This window comes from Anser cygnoides, chromosome 1, assembly GCF_040182565.1.
Source record: "Anser cygnoides isolate HZ-2024a breed goose chromosome 1, Taihu_goose_T2T_genome, whole genome shotgun sequence".
Classification (NCBI taxonomy): domain Eukaryota; kingdom Metazoa; phylum Chordata; class Aves; order Anseriformes; family Anatidae; genus Anser; species Anser cygnoides.
The window spans coordinates 74,066,839-74,086,627 of record NC_089873.1 but is presented as its reverse complement, the minus strand read 5'-3'; the positions used below and the strand labels follow the sequence as shown (position 1 = coordinate 74,086,627).

At 40.0% G+C, this 19,789-nt stretch overlaps 1 protein-coding gene across 4 annotated transcripts in view; it reads right to left on the bottom strand.

Moving 5' to 3' along the window:
- Positions 1 to 19,789, bottom strand: part of KIAA0930 (KIAA0930 ortholog) — a 76,125-nt gene that overhangs the window by 17,741 nt on the left and 38,595 nt on the right. For 3 of the 4 annotated variants that reach the window (XM_048046853.2, XM_048046849.2, XM_013184622.3), the window contains 2 exons: positions 2,213 to 2,320; positions 820 to 897 (listed from right to left, as the gene is read on the bottom strand). In XM_048046853.2, coding sequence (XP_047902810.1) covers positions 820 to 897; positions 2,213 to 2,320 — 186 coding nt within the window. The remainder of the gene's footprint in view (positions 1 to 819; positions 898 to 2,212; positions 2,321 to 19,789) is intronic. The other variant, XM_048046850.2, reaches the window with a different exon arrangement.

Sequence of the window (19,789 nt, the reverse complement as noted above, 5' to 3'; positions counted from 1 at the left end):
ACTAATTACAAATAAAATGATTAGCATTGCTGGTTTTCTTTGTAGGCAAAACAACAACTGAGTTCAATGTGGTAAAACAATATTAAAGGATTAAAAAATATTCGCTTATTTTAGGTAAAGCCACACAAGCAGCTGAGTGAGCTAAAGGAATGGAAATGCCTGAGATAAACTGTTTATGTAACAGAAGCCTTTTGAAGTAGAATTTTTGCCAGCTAGGAAAAGTCGTTGCAAGATCTTCTGGAAACTGAAGAACTCTAGCATTTCTTATTCCTACCCATGCTTAATTATTCAGTCTCCTCCACTATGCTAAAACGTGGATTAACTTTATACTGCACACAAATAAGTGATAAAGCCTTCTGTGTAGTGATGGAAGGAAAGAGCAGTTGAAGGGAGAAAACAAGAATCACATAAAACAATAAAAAGAAATTGGCAATCAGTAAGTAGTCTATCATTTAATATCCCTACATTACAGATTAACCCTGAAGGTTTCTTGTAACTCATGTCTTGTACAATTTTGGGTTTACCCTCAGATTATTTTTAACACTTAGACATACTCCCTCCAGCACACTCTCCCCAAATGCAGTAAGCAATGACATAAATCTTGAGAGCACAAAGAGGTCTTTATGGTTTTTTGAGATGGGCTATAAAGCGCATTTAGCTGACTGGCAGGAAATGTCAGCAGACAGGCTCGAGCTGCCGGACAAGTGTGAATCTGTGACAGAACACAGCATGAGAACTGCTGTCCTGGTGTTGATACAGTTTTTAGGATCAGGTAATACTGGATGCTCTTATCTACGGTTAAACATAGGCTAGTCTCACCTGAGATTTCTTTTTGTGAATGTGAATGTCTCCTCCATCGGAGCGTGTGCACACAGCACACGTCACCACATAATCCAGCTAAAACAGCACACCAGATAGACAAACGAAGATTTAGAGTTAGAAAAAATAAAAAACACTCATGTGGACGAAGCAGAACACATTCTGCCTTCACTTTTTTCAGCTCTAACTAAAAGTAAACTGTTTTGGTATTGCTATTTCATTCATTCTCTTTACTATCCCAAAACTCCTGCAATTCTCTTGGTAGCCCACAATATTTTTGTTTGTTCACTATATCAGCAGTACTGAAATCTTTTATAAATATACGTGCTGGAGCGCACAAGCTATGGGTAAATAAACTCCTATCAGTGTTGTTTACCATTAAGCTTACTAGTCAGCTGTGGAATATGCATGCCACACAGAAGAACACTTTAAGGTAGGAATGGAAAATATATCCTCCCTTCAAAAAGAAAGAAATAGAAGCAATAATGAACACAAGCAATACACTAGAGAGATCAGAAACCATTAACGTAGCCTGCCAAACAACCTGAAAAAACTTATAAGGTGCATGTGTTACAACTCTGGACTGCAATGCCAGCTGTAACGTTATCTTCTGAATTCTGACTGTAGCAAACAGATTCTGTTTTAATTCATCATTAAATAAGCGCAGAAACTGCTCTCTACAGAGAAGGCTTGCAATGAGAATTTTGGGAGGAAGGGGACAGAATAAAAACAAGTTATTCTCCAAGATGTGTGCAATGAGCCAGCAGTCTCTCATTTTGGGATCATAATCAACAAAACTTTTCAGAGATCTAGAATGACTATAGTATTGTTCACCTTCCCAAAGCACCAATGTAACATCTGTAATAACTGAAGAACACATAAGTTAATTTAAAAAAAAAAAGTAACATGCTAGTTTAATCTTCCCATCAACAAACAGAAAAGGCTTACTAAAGCTCTGATGTCAAGAACAGCAAACTCCCAGTGCAATACATAACACCTTTACTGCATTTTCACTTCCCAGTTTCCTCTCTTAACTGTACCAATATTGTGAACTCTAATGAAAACATTGCTAGTTTAACAGTCTCGTTCACTTTCAAACTATTATACTTAGCAAAGCCTGCCATTTTGTAAAACTTTTAAGAGAATAAAATTCAGCTCTGCTTCATTGGATATATTTAAAGGTTTTAAAGAAAGCTATCAGGACTCTACTAAAAACTATCTCTGGTTTTGTTCATTTAGACTCTGAAAGGCAAAATAAAAAACATGCTTTGTTTCTGTTCTCCAGAAGTGTTCAAATCCCCAAAGCTAAAGAGGAAATAGGGCAGATCAAAGCCTTCCCTGAAACCTCTCTAGCATAAATAGCTCATAAAAATTAAATAAGCATCACTGTTACCTTCTGTAGAATGAGGTTCAAGTAGACGCTCTCTTCCCAGTCAATGTCAGGGTCTCCCAGCCCAGGAAGCTTCTTAGAATCTCTTCGGTAAACTTCAACTTCAACCTGCTAAGAAAATATCGCATCTTCTTGAAAAATATTATCTGAAGGTACCTATATGCATACATAATATTGACACCAGAAATTGCACATTGAATAGCTTCCTGGTATATTTTTCTGTCAGGATCAGATTTTGCTGACCATGCAAGGCCAGCCCAGGAGGAAGACTTTGCACAGAAGTGAAGTTTCATTTGTTCCTTATGATAGCTATGTTTTAGCATAAGTGAAATAAATACAATTTGCCTTCCACACACACAGATTTCTCTTAACATAATCCCTTGGAATCAAACATGTCACCAGAGTAACACTCACCATTGTCAGCTGGTAGCTGTTTGAAGAAAAACACAATGCAGAGAGAAGTGGAACTCAAAGCCATCTCATCAGCAGTGACAAACCTTCATCCCAAAGAGCCTACAGACGAAGAATCCCCTTTACACCAAGCCAGATGAATGTCACCAGGGATAAAATAAAAATGAAATAAATCTGCACATCACTGTGGCAGCAGGAGGAAAGAACTGAGCTTGTTCACAAGTGCCGTGGAAGACTCTGGGATGATGAAGTTCACAGAAATCATTTTGGTAAACCCTCTTCTACATGTTACACACTGACAGTGCTAACTGGACCCAGCTACGTATGAAATTTTCATTTGTACTAAAAAAGAAGCAAAGACCAAAAAGCCCAAGTAATCTCAGAAAGCAAGAACAACCCCACAAATGCTAATAAATTGAAGCAACTGAGACAATAACTAACACTTAACTTAATGTAGTGCGCAGAGTTAAAGAGCAGTTTTAAGACACTTTAAAGCAGTTAAAGACGCTTTACAAAAAAATCTGCAGGACAGCTTACCCTCTGAAATAGCGAGTAAAACAAAATAGTGGAATAGGTAGGTAGTACACTTTTTAGACGCCAAAGCTATGTACTGTCTTGATAAACCTGGAAAAACATTTGTTTCTCTTTGACAAAAATCTTTTTGGTTAACGTTAACATTTCTTAAATATATGTTAAAATATCTGGAATACTGCGACCAGTTAACATAGATGCAAACAGGGCAACTCCTGAACCTTTTATTTTGTTTTGGATAGGGCGGAGAAAAAAGGGTAAAGCTAGTTTATTAGAAAATAGATTGTCATAGAAGCCTGAATACATGAATGAAATCAAACGGAGTAGGATTAGGTCCTATAGTAAACGCATCTTTATTTCAAGTCCTCTGGGAAGGACAAAATTACCAGGCTGAAGTATAGTGAAGATGAAGAAAACACTGCAACATTTCAGGCTGATACCATCACTGGATAGCATGAAAGCTGAATGCATTGTTTGTTATGATTTTTTTCCACTTACAAATATCTTTTTAAAACACTACAGACACATACAGATGTCATTCCTGTATTTCTGAAGCTCCTAACCATGAGTTTTTCTACTGGCAGCATGACTGCACAAATTATTGAGAGTTACTGTAAAAAACTAAGACTAAGTTGGGGGCAGCTGAGGGCAATAATCTCATCTAAATTCATCTCCAAATAAACTTAAGGTGATTTTTGCATTTTCGTGCCTAACAGCACAGAAACACATAGTCACAGGATTTCAGAAATACCTTGTGAGACAAAGTCAGGCTGTCTAGAAAGGAAGGATTGGATGGAGACAACCCTAACTGAGCAATTAAAGGGTACAACTCCAGGTTTAGCTAATACCAGGGTAAATGAGATGAAACACACAGCAGACACCACCTCAGTCCACTTTGCCTCCATGCCCATGAAGCCTTTATTTTAACCCAGGCAGAATTTAATCACCTCTTTAATTCCAAATCTCACTTTGCAAAATTTGGCTACTACTGTTTTCTGGCCATGAAGTTAATTCAGATGCTGATCTCCTTCTCCCCAGCAATTACAATATTGGATCAGAGCTTTTTCACCTAACACCCCTCCCATCCCATTACAGATAACAACAGGGAACAGCCTCTCTCTAATCAACGGTGACATTTTTCCCTAGGTTAGGGAAGTTTCTCCACTAACTTAGAGTCTGATTCCCAGGCAGAACAACATGCAGGTCAGAACACCGCGGCTCACAGCAAATTTCTGCCTCAAGTGCCAAGCACTCAAGCTCTACTGTAATTCAAAAGGAGATGGATCATTTTTTTGCCAGGCTAGAAACTGCAGGAGGCACAGACCTTGTGTAGTGGGTTTACGTGGCAAGGTTTTGGTAGCAGGGGGCCATAGGGGTGGCTTCTGTGAGAAGGATCTAGAAGCTGCCCCATGTTTGGTAAGGGCCTCACTGTTGACCAGAGTTGAGCCAATAAGCGATGTTGTTTTGCGCCTCTGTGAGAGCATATTTAAGACAGGGAAAAAAAAAAGCTGCGCCACACACAGCAGCTGGGAGAGTGAGAGGAGTGAGGAACAGCCTCACAGGTGCCAAGGTCAGTGAAGAAGGAGGGGGAGAGGTGCTCCAGGCGCCAGAGCAGAAGTCCCCTGCGGCCTGTGGTGAGGACCATGGTGAAGCAGGCTGTCCCCCTGCAGGCCATGGAGTACCACAGTGGAGCAGGGTTCCATGCTGCAGCCTGGGGAGGAGACCATGGTGGAGCAGGTGGACCTGCACCGACGGAGACTGCAGCCTGTGGAAGACCCCTGCTGGAGCAGATTCCGGGCCCGACCTGTAGCCCATGGAGAGGAGCCCACGCAGGAGCAGGTGACCTGGCAGGAGCTGCTGCCCGTGGGGGATCCAGGTTGGAGCAGTTTGCTCCTGAGGGATGGACCCTGTGGTACGGACCCATATCTGGAGCAGTTCTTGAAGAGCTGCTGCCTGTGGGCAGCCCACGCTGGATCAGTCCAGGAAGGACAGCATCCCGTGGGAGGGACTTCACAGCACAGGGGACAAGAGTGACTGAGAAGGAGTGGCGGCGAAGAAGCGCTATAGACTGACCATAACCCCCATTCTCCCATTCCCCTGTGCCGCTCCGGGGGGGAGGAGGTGGAAGAGGGTGGATTGGGGGGGAAGGTGCTTTTGGTTTCTTTCTTTTGTTTCTCATTTCTCTAACTTGTTAGTAATAGTAAGATTTATTACCTATCTCCCTACGCTGAGTTTGTTTTGCCTGTCACAATAATTACTGTGTGATCTCCTCATCCTTATCTCAACCCTCAAGCCCTTTTCATTGTATTTTCTCCCCATTTCTCTTTGAGGAGGGGGAGTGAGAGAGTGGTTGTGGTGGAGCTCGGCCGCCCACCCGAGTAAAACCACCACACCTTGGTTTGACAGGTCACACCAGTAAGGACATGGACGGTCTCTTCCCAGAGAGAAAGCAGGCATCAGTAGGCAGAGGCTACAGAAGCAGTGCTAATCCAAACAGAGAAGGGCAGAAAACGGATTTCTGAATGCTCTTCACAATGTGGGCCTGGCTAGCCATCACCTGCCATGGCAGCCTGTGGTTTCAGGCACCACTGTAAAAGGGATCTGAGGAGCAAAATGCAACGAGCTCTTGTCCTCATGACAAAGAGCACCACCACTCCCCACCGACCAGCTGACGTGCTACATAGTGAAGACACCCAAATTACGAGTCACTTTTGGAAAATCTCACCTGGTATCCTATAACCACAGTATCTGCAACATCTGTCTCATATTCATTTCCAAACAATTGCCTTCCAGAAATATCCAAAAGACATCTCAGGATAGAACAAAGTGCTGAATCTGGATCGGCCAACCCGAACGGCAGCTTCCAGGGGTTTGGTTTCCCGTGCAAGTGCCATAGCTCCCAAAATAATTTAATCTCCCTCTTCTGCCATGGTGCTATGTGATGGTGGCCACTTGATATTACAGGAAATAAATCAACAGGCTTGGTTCAACTTGTAGTAAGTGATCCCACTGCCACTAGCACACTGTGTAGTCCCAGGCAGGGCCAAAGATGTAAGGAAGACTGGGGCTAACCCCATGTGGAGCCTGCAACCATTTGTTTACCATTAGCTACTAAAGGAGGCATCTAAATCAATCATTCACAAGAAAATGTACATTAAAAAAAATACACAAAAAACTTTAAACACAATTTCTGTTCAAAGTAACTGTTTCATATGTGCTGATATTAAACAGTAGTAACTAACAATCTAAATTCTTTGGCAGGCTGACCTAATTTGTTCCCTTTCCTGGCAAGCTCATTCAGCATTTGTATGCTTGTCTTCCTGGTACTATATAGAAGCAGCATATATGCCAAAAATGTAAAATCAAAATCTGAAGCCCCTATTCCTTTCTCAGGTCACTTATGTGCAAAAGAATAGCAGTTATGAGATCTCAAATATGGTGCAATTAGCTATCTTTCAACTGGCATCATGGGATTTTCTTAATTTCTTGCAAAAATCTAAAAATCAAGGGTAAGTACTAACCTTCTTTATTTAAGTACCTGCAGCACTGCTAGAAGACACTTGGGATTGACAGTACAGGAAAACAGAAGACTAACACATTCCCTGTTCTGACCTGTAAGCGTTCAGACACTAATAAATAGGAGAGCTGCCAAAAATCTCAACAGGTTCCAAGTAACAGAAACCATTACATGAATTTAGGTAAGCCGATGCTGACAACGCTGAGCACAGTGTTTCCTGACTGAAGAGAAACACACACAGAAGTGTTGCCTTATATTTACATAGATATCATGCAGTAAATGTAAATCTTTTGTTGTTGTTGTTTGGTTTAACATTATACCTATATAAAAATATATAATACATTATATATATATATATGTCATAAATATAACAAAAATATAAAATATATTAAACTACTCTATATAATATATAAAAATGTATTTTATATGCATACAATTTGATTAGGATCTCGTGCTTTTCAGTACACAGTTTTGTGATTTTCTGGGCTTTATTCACTTTGTCATGTTTGGCTTTCCAGAGTTAAGAAATGATACAGACTGAAGAACACATTGGATTTCAGGGACAGCTGAGTCCTCCCATGAAAACATGCCTGTCTCAGACTGGGTCTTTTTCCAGGTCGGCTGCTGATTCACTTGGTCATATCTCACTTTGATGTCTGTTCATCTGGCTTTAGATTAGAGGCACCTTCCTGCATGTGTGAAAACATTATTAATAGAAATAATTGCATAAATACTAATTATTTATTACCAGCAACATCCAAAAGCTAACCTAGATTTCCCCATTCAAGTCAAGATAATGACCCTTCTACAGTTTCAGCAAGCTGAAATCCATTATGACACCTTTATACAGTTTTCACAGAGTTCGCAAACTAAGGCTAGGAAGGAGTACCCTGACATTTTCTTTATAAAGAAAAGTTAATGACAATTGACTAGACAGTGCCTAGGAAAATACCTTGTTTTGAGAACTTGTTCCAATGATTAATCATCCTCTTGGCTAAAAACGTGCAACTTCATTTAATTCAGCTGCTTTCATTTTTCAGCCTCTGGTTCTTGCAATGTGTATTTCCACTATATTAGGAAGTTTTTTAATACTCAATGTGTGTATATATATATATATATATGTATGTATGTATGTTTGTGTTTTTTATTTTTTTTTCATGAAGGAACATGCATACTTTAAATTTGTTGTTCATTAACCTTTCTGAATTGTGCAGAATTCTGTTAGGAGGTCTCTGTGCCTCCCACAGCAGGGCAGCTCTGCAGCTCTGCAGACTGTGCTCTTTTTCTGACCCTCAGTATTTCCCCAGTACTGCAGTTTCCTGGTACTGGCACAGCACTGGCACACACTCCTACTACCCCCCTGTTTACACACCTCAGGATTGCTTCCTTTCCGCACAGAGGATCAATGATCTCATGCTAAATAACTTGTGCTCCATGGCTTGTGTATCTTTTCTAAAGCCTGCATGCACTCTGACACTGACATGTTGAACTACAACATTAACAAACAGATCCACACTTCTCAGGGATCAGATTGTGCAGTCCGATGGTGCTGCCCTCCCAGTAATTCATATGCCACCAATCTGTGTCACCCACAAATCTGAATCTGCTGTGATGTTACCGTCCCAGCCACTCGTCCCTGCAGAGCCCCCTTACAAACACCTCCACCTGGTGTCATTTCCCTGACTGCGCACTCCATTTTGCCACTTCAGCTAGCCAGGACACCCTCCTCCATCATCCTGCCATTCCTTACCCCATTTCTTTTCCATGACTGGCAAATATTCTGGCTACCTTCTCGCACAGCTCTTGCATACTAGGCAAGCTATGGTCTGTCTCAAGGATTTCACGTCCTTCTGCACTGCAATGCCTGTGCCTGCACCGGTGTGACACCAGAGGCACTGGAGGGAGTGTGGCAGGGCCAGCATGAGCTTATTGCAGCAGAGGATGCGTGTTATTACTGGAGCTGTTGCCAGGAGTGATCATCTGCACAGAAGTAACACCCTAAGTGAGAAGGAACAAAGCATCTATTGCAGATAAACACTGATGAGTTTTATTCACAGAAATATGCCTTTCAGAGAGATGTATTACAGGCTGATTATGTTTGCTGAACAACTCAAGTGATAGGAAATCACAGATTTTATACTGGAAACCAATATACCGCATGCATTAGTTATACACTTACAGACAGCTGAAACATTTAATCATAAAACTGAGAAAAATCCATCTGAGACTCTAGTCTAGGTTTAAAATATTTGTGGTGAAATGGTTACTTTTTCACTATCATGACCATTTGCTCCCCAAAGCTTACAAGAACATGACCAATCTTTTAAACTGATATTAATAATATGAACACTAGGATACGAAGCAACCCCCTTGCTTTACCCCCCCCCCCAAAAAACCCCTCCCGCAGGACAGGATTAATTCCATGTAGTTCCCAACACATTACAGCTATTTGGTGACACCTGTGTGAATTGAAAATCACGCTGTTTGCACAGCTTAACTCATAAGCCCTTGAAAAACTCCTCAGAAGAAATCTGTAATCAACACAGGCTGTCAGTTGGGCAGCAGGGAAAGAATGGGATAATAAGAACACAGTTTACAAGAAGCTACTTTGTTGCTATTAAGAAGCCATCGGAAAAAAAAAAGAGCAGATTCTGGTTTTCTTTTAAGAGAAAGCCAATAGGATTACAAGCCTAGCTAGTAATAGTACCACTTTTCAGCTTCCTAGACCACATTCACTAAAAAACAAGTTAAAGGGGAGGGAGGTAAGCATGAAGAGAGGAGGATGAGACAGTGAACAGCACCCAAGATTTTTTTTTTTACAGAACAACTTACAAGTTCAGCTAGGAAATCCTCCTACCATCTTCAGACCCAGCTGCCCCACAGAGACTGGATCTTGATTTATAGGATTTTACGCTACCAAACTTTGGGGTTCAAAAGATCAGGAAAAACAGCAAAAGAAAAAAGCTTATTTCAAAAACTGCTCCTCCTCCTACAAACGCAGTATTATTCACCAGCATGTTCACTAGAGCACAGTTTTAAAAGGTCCATCGCATGGTGCATTCATCTATTGTGAAGCCCAGTGGCTTTCAACACTCAAGCATCTTTCTCACATTCATCCCTTTACTAGTTTGTCTCTTTACTATTTTTCCCTGTAATAAACAGGTACAATTCCGAAGTGATATCTTAAAAATATTAATCAAATTAAATCATTTTCTAAATTCACCAACGGAACTGATGTCCTCTCCCATGCCTCAGATTCCCTCCTCCTCACCCCGCAAGCACATTTCTAGTTTGTTCTGCTCTCTCCTTATGTGCTACCTTCCAACACTGTGAAGGATGAATAAATTTTACCAGTGTAAACAAACTACAACAACTTTTTTAATTTAGGAGAATGAAAGATCTCTTAAAAAAAATCAGAGAAAACAAAGCACAACAAAGAAGTGGTGCTAAATGATAAAATCAAGCAATGCCAAGGAAAAAAAAATTTACATCAATGTTGCGGTTAGTGCAGTTGGTTAACTATAAATTCAGTTATATTTCCAAGCTGTGCAGAACATTAACACTCCTTTTCCTTCTGGATCCTTTGAACATCTATGTTAAAAGTAACTTGAAACACTTCATACAGCACCAATATTGCTACTGTAGTAAAGCAGTTTATGGATGCAAGAGAGACAGAATTTATTACTACAGCAGCTTTTTATTAGAACCGATTGGTCAGAACAACATTTGGGACATAAGCAGTCCTCTTTAGCTCCTTCCACCAAAAAATCTATTTTTAATCTATTTTTCCCCAACTTACTCAGAGACATCAATTCTCACTCCCACTACTTCAGTGTGTTCTCAAAAACCAATGCAATTTTAGACTTCCACATCACCTCAATGACTAACTTACACAAGGTTATCATAGATATAAATACACTTTGGAGGCAGCACTCAACCTGTGATATTTGAATGCTTAGACGGGTCCAGAAAAGGCATTAAGGGCAAAATACAAGCCCAAGTTCTCTGATAGAAGTTCTCTGACTTTATACAAGAAGGAAAACCCATGGACTTCGATGAGAACATAAATAAAGGGCATGCACTTTTCTATTTGACTTTCACTGTACCTCTGAAAGACTTCAAATCCCAGTAGACATGGTCCTAACAGTTTTAACTAAATGAACAAAATATGTGCACACATCCTTTAACTTCCAGAATACTATCGAATTTAAAGATGTAACAACCCTAAGTTTTGAATTAGTCTCATTAAAAGTTTCAAGCTCATTTAATATACTGGTGATGGGAAGATAAAGGGATTATATCAATTTCTGCATCTCAAAAACACACAACAACAACAAAAATCAATAACCCTGATTCAGTTCAGAACATACCATGGTATTTTTACCGGTAGGTGTCCAGTGTGAGATTAGCAGATATCAGGAGGTAAATTCAGTCTTAACCAAAGTCACACAGTACCAGAAGAGAGGGTTTGTGTGCTGTGAGTCCAGCTCATCTGACTCTTAGGAAGGGAGTGGAAGTAATTCATACAGATAAAAGCAACATGGGAGATGAGACTGTTACCTGAAACCCAGTGGCAACACAGATCTGTGTGACAATGCCAAAATCTTGCAGTGGCTCTGGCTTTAGCTCTTCCTCATTAGACCCAAGGCTGGCTGCACAGAAGCTGACCTGCCAAAAATCTGTCAAAGTGTATGCAAACTTTCCCTAGCATCTGGAGCTGCCTTTACAGCAGTGTTTGCCTCTTTGGGCAAAAACTCCACACCTTCAAAGCACAAAGATGCAGGTCACTCCTGGGCTTCTTTGCCTATGCACTACAACAAATCAACAACACGGTACAATTCGTTAGGAAATGACAGCAGTAGAATGATGGGAGCTTCCAGGACTCTTTGGCACAGAAATATGGGATTTTTGCAGAACAAGAAATCTCCAAGTGTGGCAAGGTCTACTCCAATCTCCGAAGACCTTGGCTTCCTATCTATTTACCAGGCAATTAGTTGTAGTAATGCAGCCATGTATATGAGGCAGTTTGTGTGTTTTGTAACAGGCTGCCAAGCATCGTTGTGGAATATATACCGAATAAGACAGCATGAACTGATCTGAACAAGTCACCCGTGAAAATCCATCTGCTCGGCACCGACAGACCTGTCTCTGTTAAATGGGAAGAAAATCAAAGAAGTCAGGCATTTTCTGGAGCATGCAGAGAAGCCCTGTGGGAATGGTGCATCCCTAGTCCTGTCATATAGAGAAGCTGCAGAAGGGACAATGACATTAGCAACAGATTACATTATTAGCCTTGCCTAAAATATTTATATCCAAAATAATATTTAAAAGGGGACAAGCGTATTTAACACTGCAATTGTACTAAAAAGAAAAAGATTTTTTTCAGATATAATATGGTCTTTAGGATTATTGGCTACTGTAATTTTCATTGGCAGCAACTCCACAGGACAATGGTAAGAAAGTCCTCCAACATGAAATTCCAATTCCCTTCTCCCAGATACTATTAATTTTTTACAATTAGTACCTGCTACTCCTGGAATACACTCTGGAGCCCACATAAAAGGCAGCATAATGTCCAGTACCTATGACAACTAGACACCCACCGTGGCTGTAAAGCTGAAACAAAGCCCACTGCAATAAAGGGACAATGAACAGTTTTGTGCAAGAGGCAAAGTTCAGCTACAGACAGAAAAAATCAAATTAAAAAACGAAACAAAAAACTTGTTGCAATATTACTTTGAAATGTCTTGCCATAACCATTTCGGTATAATCAAAAGCCATATCAACAGAAATAACAGTAAACGATCTAAAAAGCTGACTTTACTTGCCACTGTCTCTAGATAAATCAGAACAGCAAAAAGGTATTTCAGTCTCCAGTATCTTTCAGAAGTTCCTTCAGATGTCCAAATGGGACAAGTCGCATGCCAACAGCAGTTTCTCATCTTTCCGTAATGTAATTACCCCAAAGAATCTGTTCATGGCTTTGGACTCTCTCTTCCATTTGTTGGCATGAGAAATGCTGGGTGATTAACCTCTCCTACTCACTCATGACCTGCAGGTGAGAAACTTTGCAGCCCACATCATCTCAAAGGGCAAGATTTACATTTAGCTTTGTCATCAACTTGGTTGATTTACTTCAAATAAATGCTACATGAATTCGTAGGCAAGGACATGGGAGGGTGTTTGCAGATGGAATAAGAACCTTAGAACAGCAGTGGATTACCCCCTCTTCCATCACCCAAGTTGCAGAATGGCTGATGACAGACAAAAGGTGCTGCTGTAACAGACACCGTTCCTACTCCAGCTTGTACTCATCAGGAGCACAGGGTTCACAGAGGGCTACCAATGTACATGCTTTTAAAATTGGAATGTAAACAAACAAAGTTTTGGCACATTTATCTGTAAATGGGAGACCCACTCATGTCAAAGTCATCCAGACTATGTTGCAAGAATAGCTCCTGTATTTCCTGTCCTGAAGAAGCTTTGCTGCTTTGAACAAGCAGTTGAACTTGTTGCAGAATGTCCTCTCCCTTTTCTTTTCTTGCATGTATTTAGGACTTCAGGATAACGGCAATCACCTCATGTGAATGTGGGATCACCAGACAGATTCTATCTTAGAGCAAACTAGCTATATGCATAAAAAGGTGTAAGGTTACTGATATAATAGTGCATATAATGGGTGGAAAAAATTCAACATTTAGTTTAAGGAAATGGCACTTGCAGAACACATCAACTTCCTTCCTACTCCCACCCATCTTTCAAATGTATTGGCCAACTTCAAATAAATTTCACAGAGGTCTCAAGAATCATATCATCACAACAATCAGCAGTGAGACAACCCCATGCTTTTACTATTGGTGCAGAAGGGCCAGGGAAACTTGTCCTTTTTCTAACTTTTCAGCAGCCATTTGCTGTGAACCACCAAGAAAAGGTGAAGGCTACCTTTTGCTCTGGTAGCAACCAAGAAAAGCATATAGAAAAAGGACATATACAGTTAAGAGGCATGGGACATTGCGCGTGGGACATTGGGGGCAGAGATCAACTGTACTCTGGAGACTGGAGGGGCCCAGGGAAGGGACAAGAGGAGAAGCAAGTGTAGCTGAGGGAGATTTTTTTGAGAGACCAGATATATAGTGACCCGGCTATATTATTCTGCAGCTCACCGACCAGTTTATTTTAGAACTTTATATTTAATGGGAATGAAATTCTCACCCATTGAAGTTAAAAGCAAAAAAAAAAAAAAAAAAAAAAAGGCAAGGAAAAAAAAGGCAAAATTCTCCAAAATTCTCATTAACTTCAGAGGATCTGGGACTTCACCTCAAAATTTTCCCAGTATTTGTAATGTCTACCCACATGCTTCAGGGTGTATTTGACACCTGTGTCTCTACATGAGTTTAAATTGCAATGTTTAAAAAAAATAGGCAAAGCACTGTAACTGTGATCAGATTCCAAAGAGGAATAGCTACATATAACATTCATTAATACGAAGATTCACCACACATGGCCTTTTCTTTAGGACCAAATTTAGATGCTAGATTTATCATCCTATTTGCAGTCATGTCACTAAAAGCTGCAGACCTCACAAAATTTATTACTCTTCACATAAGGAATATATAAAGCAACAGTAAGGATTACAAAGAAGGTAATAAGTGCTGGGGAAGCTAAAAATAAAACATTTGATTGTATAAGAAGTTTCTGTTTGGTACAAAAATAAAGGTCAGTAAAATATTGCATGGTAAAATAAATTTATATTTTGATGTCACCTAAAGGTTCCACTTGCAATTAGGAAACTGGACAGATGCATTTGCGAAATCCCTCCTTAAATCCTTCCAGGAACACCATGACTATGAACTAGATGGCTTGGGAACCTTTTCTTGGGCTAACCAAGACTTTTTCAGGGAGAAAGCCTCACACACCTGTTATGGCCAGCAAAGCTGAGCTCTGCACCCTACCCCGTTAGTGTTCTGACTATAGTGCTGAAGCGCTTTTTAAGACACAGGATAAAGGGAAGTCAGGATATAAAACCATCATGGGTCATTTATCTTGATTCCTAAGGAGAGGCTTCTTCTGTCTCCCATTTTGTCCCCTTGGAAATCATCTGAACAATAAGATTTCTAGTATTTCTGTTCAGAATGGTTCCACAAACAAAGCTCTGAGCAAGATATGCTAAAACCTGCTCTTGCACCATCTCATTACACAACCCTCTTGTACCTTCCACTGACTAAACTGCAGTGGCACAGAAAGGTTGAGGCTGGAGGATAACAAAAAGGAAACTGTACCTACAGGTTGGTTGACTCATCACAGTCACTCTTCACCGAGAAACCTCAGTGCTAGTCCAAGCTTGAAAACAGCAAAGTCAACTTACATGCAGCCTTTATTCCCCTCACATTTCCTTTCTTCTTGATACTCAGTTCTGCAAAGCTGTTCTCGCTACTTACATGGGTTTCAGTGCTGCTGTAATTCCCTAGAACCTAATTGTTCTCCCGTCATTTATTGATCTGGTTGCAGATGACAGCTTAATGGCACAAGACTGCCCTAAAGTCAACATCTTAGTTTATCTTAAAATGAGAAGTCCTCTGATTTGTGGAGTCCTGACCCCTGAAATTCAAGTTTTATTACAGTGCTCTTTATTCCAATCCCTTTCAGAAAGGATGATGCACAGTCGTGAACATCACCCCACTTTGACTTGTTGGCATCATCTCCTTCTAAGTAACTGTGCTCCTGGGGGAGGAACTGAATTTGTTCTACGACTGTTTCCGAACTGAATGGCAAACCTTAAAGTCAGATCCCACTTACTTCCGATGAGACGAGAGCAAAAGGCACAGAGGATATGTTTTCTAAATAGATTCTTGTTTTCTTTTTTGATTCTTACATAAGTTTATATCTTGATAGTAAAGAAAACACCTTAAAATTGATTATAGCTCTTGTAACAAATAATTCTTAATCACAAGAAATTCCTACCAAATGTATTCGTTTTTCTGATTTTCGATAAGCACAAGAGATTCTAGATTGGCATGTCATAATCAGAAAACAAGGACTTAACAAGCCTATACACCTTAGTGTTTCTGTTATCTGCATAGTGTATATGAAGAACCTTAATCTGAAGTGGTAGTAAGAATGAGTAAATTATGAGACTGAAAACAGCTAACGGGACACACACACCTGAAAGTTGACTTCAACCAAGCATGATTCCTGTAAAAAATCAAAGTCCATTTCTGTCTTTGCAATCCTAGTAATAGCAAAAGCATTATAAATATATCTGAAAGAGGTATAGATAGAACTAAGCACATATGTATATTGTTATATATATTAAAAAAATATATAATAGATCTAAAAATAAAAAACTGCAAAGTGTTCAAATTGCCGGAACAGTCTTAATGCTTGATTATGTCTGTCAAACACACGAGTGGAAAACAACAACCTGAAAATCATGAGACACGCGGAGTGTGGAAAATGTATTTCCCCAGCATAGCTTCGGCACCAAGAAAGCCATTGTAACTGTTCCTAAGCAAGTCAAGGCTGGAATTAAAAACACACTGACTAGAATCAGAAAGGCAAGAAATCGTTATATTTGAGATAATGACAAAATAATCCTAGCTGCTACCTGACACTCATACTCTGTGAATTACATCAACTTTCATTCCCAGGCTTGAATGTTTTATAAATCTGCTAAATCAACATTCAAGAGCTGAAAGACTAGATACCAGCATGACTATTTAAGCATTATCAACTGTGGCCCCAGACTACGGAGTAACTGATATTTTCAGATGCAACAGTTTGCTCATTGCTGTCTTATTACTCTATTTGCCAGCCTTTCTGAAGTCCTCCACAGAAAAGCACGAGTGCCTGAAGCAACACATGGTGCGCCACATGCAGAATACAGTCGGCAAAACAAGAGTAGACATGCTTCATCATTAACTAAGGCAGCAAAGATGCAGGAGAAGGAAGATTACAGAATGTTAATAAATCATTGCATTTTCAAACCATCTCAGTTGGATGTGGAAATGTATAAACTGGGTTACTGAAGAGAAAACAGATGAAAAAAAGTGGTAGAGTAGGCATTTAAGTTCTAATTACTAGTGTCATTAGAGACTTGATTATGATATTCCAGAGCTTCAGTTCAATTGTACATTAATACAAGTTTGAACACCAAAAACAGACATTTTCACACCTCTCATGAGCAAGCCAACACGGACTGTGTAACCCGCAAACACAGTTAAGTCAAACACACTAAGTGCTCTGCTGAAGAAGTAGCCTGATGAGGCTTTCAGGGAGCTCCAAGCAGATACTTGCACCTTTTTCAGGGTGAGCAGCCCAGCCTAGCAGTGTTCATCTGTCCCTCAGACCCCTGGTGCCTCAAATATGCTGCTTTTTGTGACACTGAATTACTCACTACAATATTATCAGTTGGGGAAACTGGGTCTAGGCTTCTGTTCTTCCTGATTAAATTTCTCCCTGTCACACAGAGAGCACCTTCTCAGCCACAAGACTCAGCATTGCCACATTTCAATGTAATTCATATTAAATTAACCTCTGATCCTTGCTTTCTTGTCACCCAATTTAAATTCTTACAAAGAGTTCTTTGGATACATGAATCAATGGAAAAGCAATTCACCAGAAATGCCCCTGCAGCCCACACCCCATTTCTGAGTTAGGAGTTTACTGACTGTGATACCAGGAAGGTATTTCAGCTGCATGCTTGCTTTGTCTCAGACACAAATTGACTCAAGGAAAAGGACAGAAAGTGAAAGCATCTCCAAGCCTAATACTCATTAGCCTGCCAGATATGTCACAAGCATGTCCTAGGTCACAGACAGCTGGATTCAGTTTGCACAGGAAAAATGCCATTACGCTCATCGTATCATTATTTTTTTTTTTTTTTTTTTTTTTTGCCAAGCAGCCTGTCATATCACACACAGGATATGGAGATGGTCTTCAAAAAAATGTAATATGAGCAGAGGCTAGCAAATAGCAACTCCTTTATGTTCATGTATTTATACAACCAAACATTAGCAAAACACAGGAATTGGGGAGAGTTAGTTGTACAAGAAAAGCCAAATCTTTGCATTTCAGACGTTGAGTCCCTTACAGAAAATTGTAGTATCAACCCGATAACATCAGCATTCCTCTTTCATGTTTCAAAATGAGAGCAATATGTTTACGTTCTCCTTTTCTGCAGAAGCCACTCTTCCTACTCACTGCAACACCTCCAAGAGCTTAGCAAAAAGCTGAGGCAGAACAGTTGTCTCTCTGTATTGACTTGCACATCATAATCATTGTTTGTACCTGCATACTATCCATGCACGAGAAGAGAATTTATTGGCAAATAAGATACAGAATTTGGCCATTTGCTTTCCCGTTTTGTATTCAAATGGTGATGTGGACCAGCCACAAAGCGTACCAAGTAGCTCTTCAGGGGACATCCTATTTACTTACAGTGTTCACAAAGCACTGGTCTGAGAGGTACAATAGGGACAGGAATGGGAGATTTTTTATCACCTTTCATTTCTGCTGGGTGCTGAGTTCAGATTGTTGAATCTTCCAGCCAGACAGATGGTTAAAGTGAATTAGAGATGCAGCTAAGAAATGCTGTGAATTTCAGTGGGAGTCATGTGCCTAAAGTCATTTAGTTTCAGAAACTCACTGGTCTCCCAACACAGCCAGTATTTGTTGTGTCAGAGGTCCAGATGCACACAAACATGTAAACCATTGCTCCTGTTCACTTCTGTTTCTGAAGCTGCAGCCACAACATCAGTAGCTTAAGCTCTGTGAAGATTTAACAGCCTGAATGATTACCACATGCATTTGGCAGCAACTTCACTCCTCCATATTTATAGGACGCTGAAGAAAACAGGATCTACTCCAAAATCCAGGCACACTCAGAACATATACTGACAGTGTCCTGCATACATCTTTTTATAACTCTGCCCTGTAAATACAGTACCCTTGTCAGGTGACAAAGCAAGATGCCAGACTGAAGGCACTAATACAAACTAGCTCTGTTGATACACCATTCTTTGAGAAAAATCCTTACTCAGCCGTTGTCTCTGTTAACAACATACTAGTATTTTTCTTAATCCCCATGAGAAAGTAAAGCTTCTTTCTACAGAAAGATCAGAAGTTTGCAACTGTAACAAAGCATAATCCTTTATTGCATGGGGAAGAGGCAGAGATACTAAATCTTGATCTAATGCCATTTTAAAATCAGAATCCCAAGTCCAACTGCTTTAACCTCTTAAAGCTGTGGCTTTTGGTAATGTACAGAACCCTTTGTAAGGGAGGATCAGGGCCTGCATTCTCCAGTCAGTCATATCAGCTAGTGTGTGAGGCAGCAGCAAAAAGGATTTTCTAATTTTTACTTAATAGCACATAAAAAGCCACAAGTTAAAGGGATTCCACCTTAAAAAACAACTACTAAATCACTTAACCTTGAGAAGAACTATGCTCCACATTGTCCTGCCTTCACCAATCCTGACATACAGGGTCTGTGATTTTGCTTAAAGACAGAGAGAAAAATTATCTTCTAAACTTGGCAAGAAAAACTGCTGGACTGTTACTGGGAAATGCCAAGAAAAAAAGGACACTTCACTGGGATCCAGGAGTCTGTAATGGATGTAACCTAGAATTAGATACGGCATAGACCATATTAAGGGCTTAATTGCTGTTTCACCTGGATATATGCAACTTAGAAATTGAAGTGGAAAACAGAAGCAAATGTAAAGACCCTTACACTAAGGAGTCTATGAAGTAGGTCATTTAAAAGGCTCTTTAAAATGAAATTTCAGATGATAGGGAAGCTTATCATCATCTACCAATACTGGCACAAGATTATGAGTTGTATTACTTCAAGCTGTTCTCATTACTCAAGCTGAATTCAAAGCCCTTCTCATTCAGCCTTAAAATTGAACCGAGCCTCTCACTAATCTTGCTCCTAATATTTTTTCTCTGCTTACCTCTGCTACATTTTAATTCAAATGTTATTGCTGACACTCTCCAGCTCCACTAAGCATAGGGGAAAAAACATAAGCAGGAATGACTTTTAAATCACACAGGACAGACATCAAAACCGTCAAGAGAGTAATAAATCAACACTTGTTTCTTGCTGACATGAATCATCACAC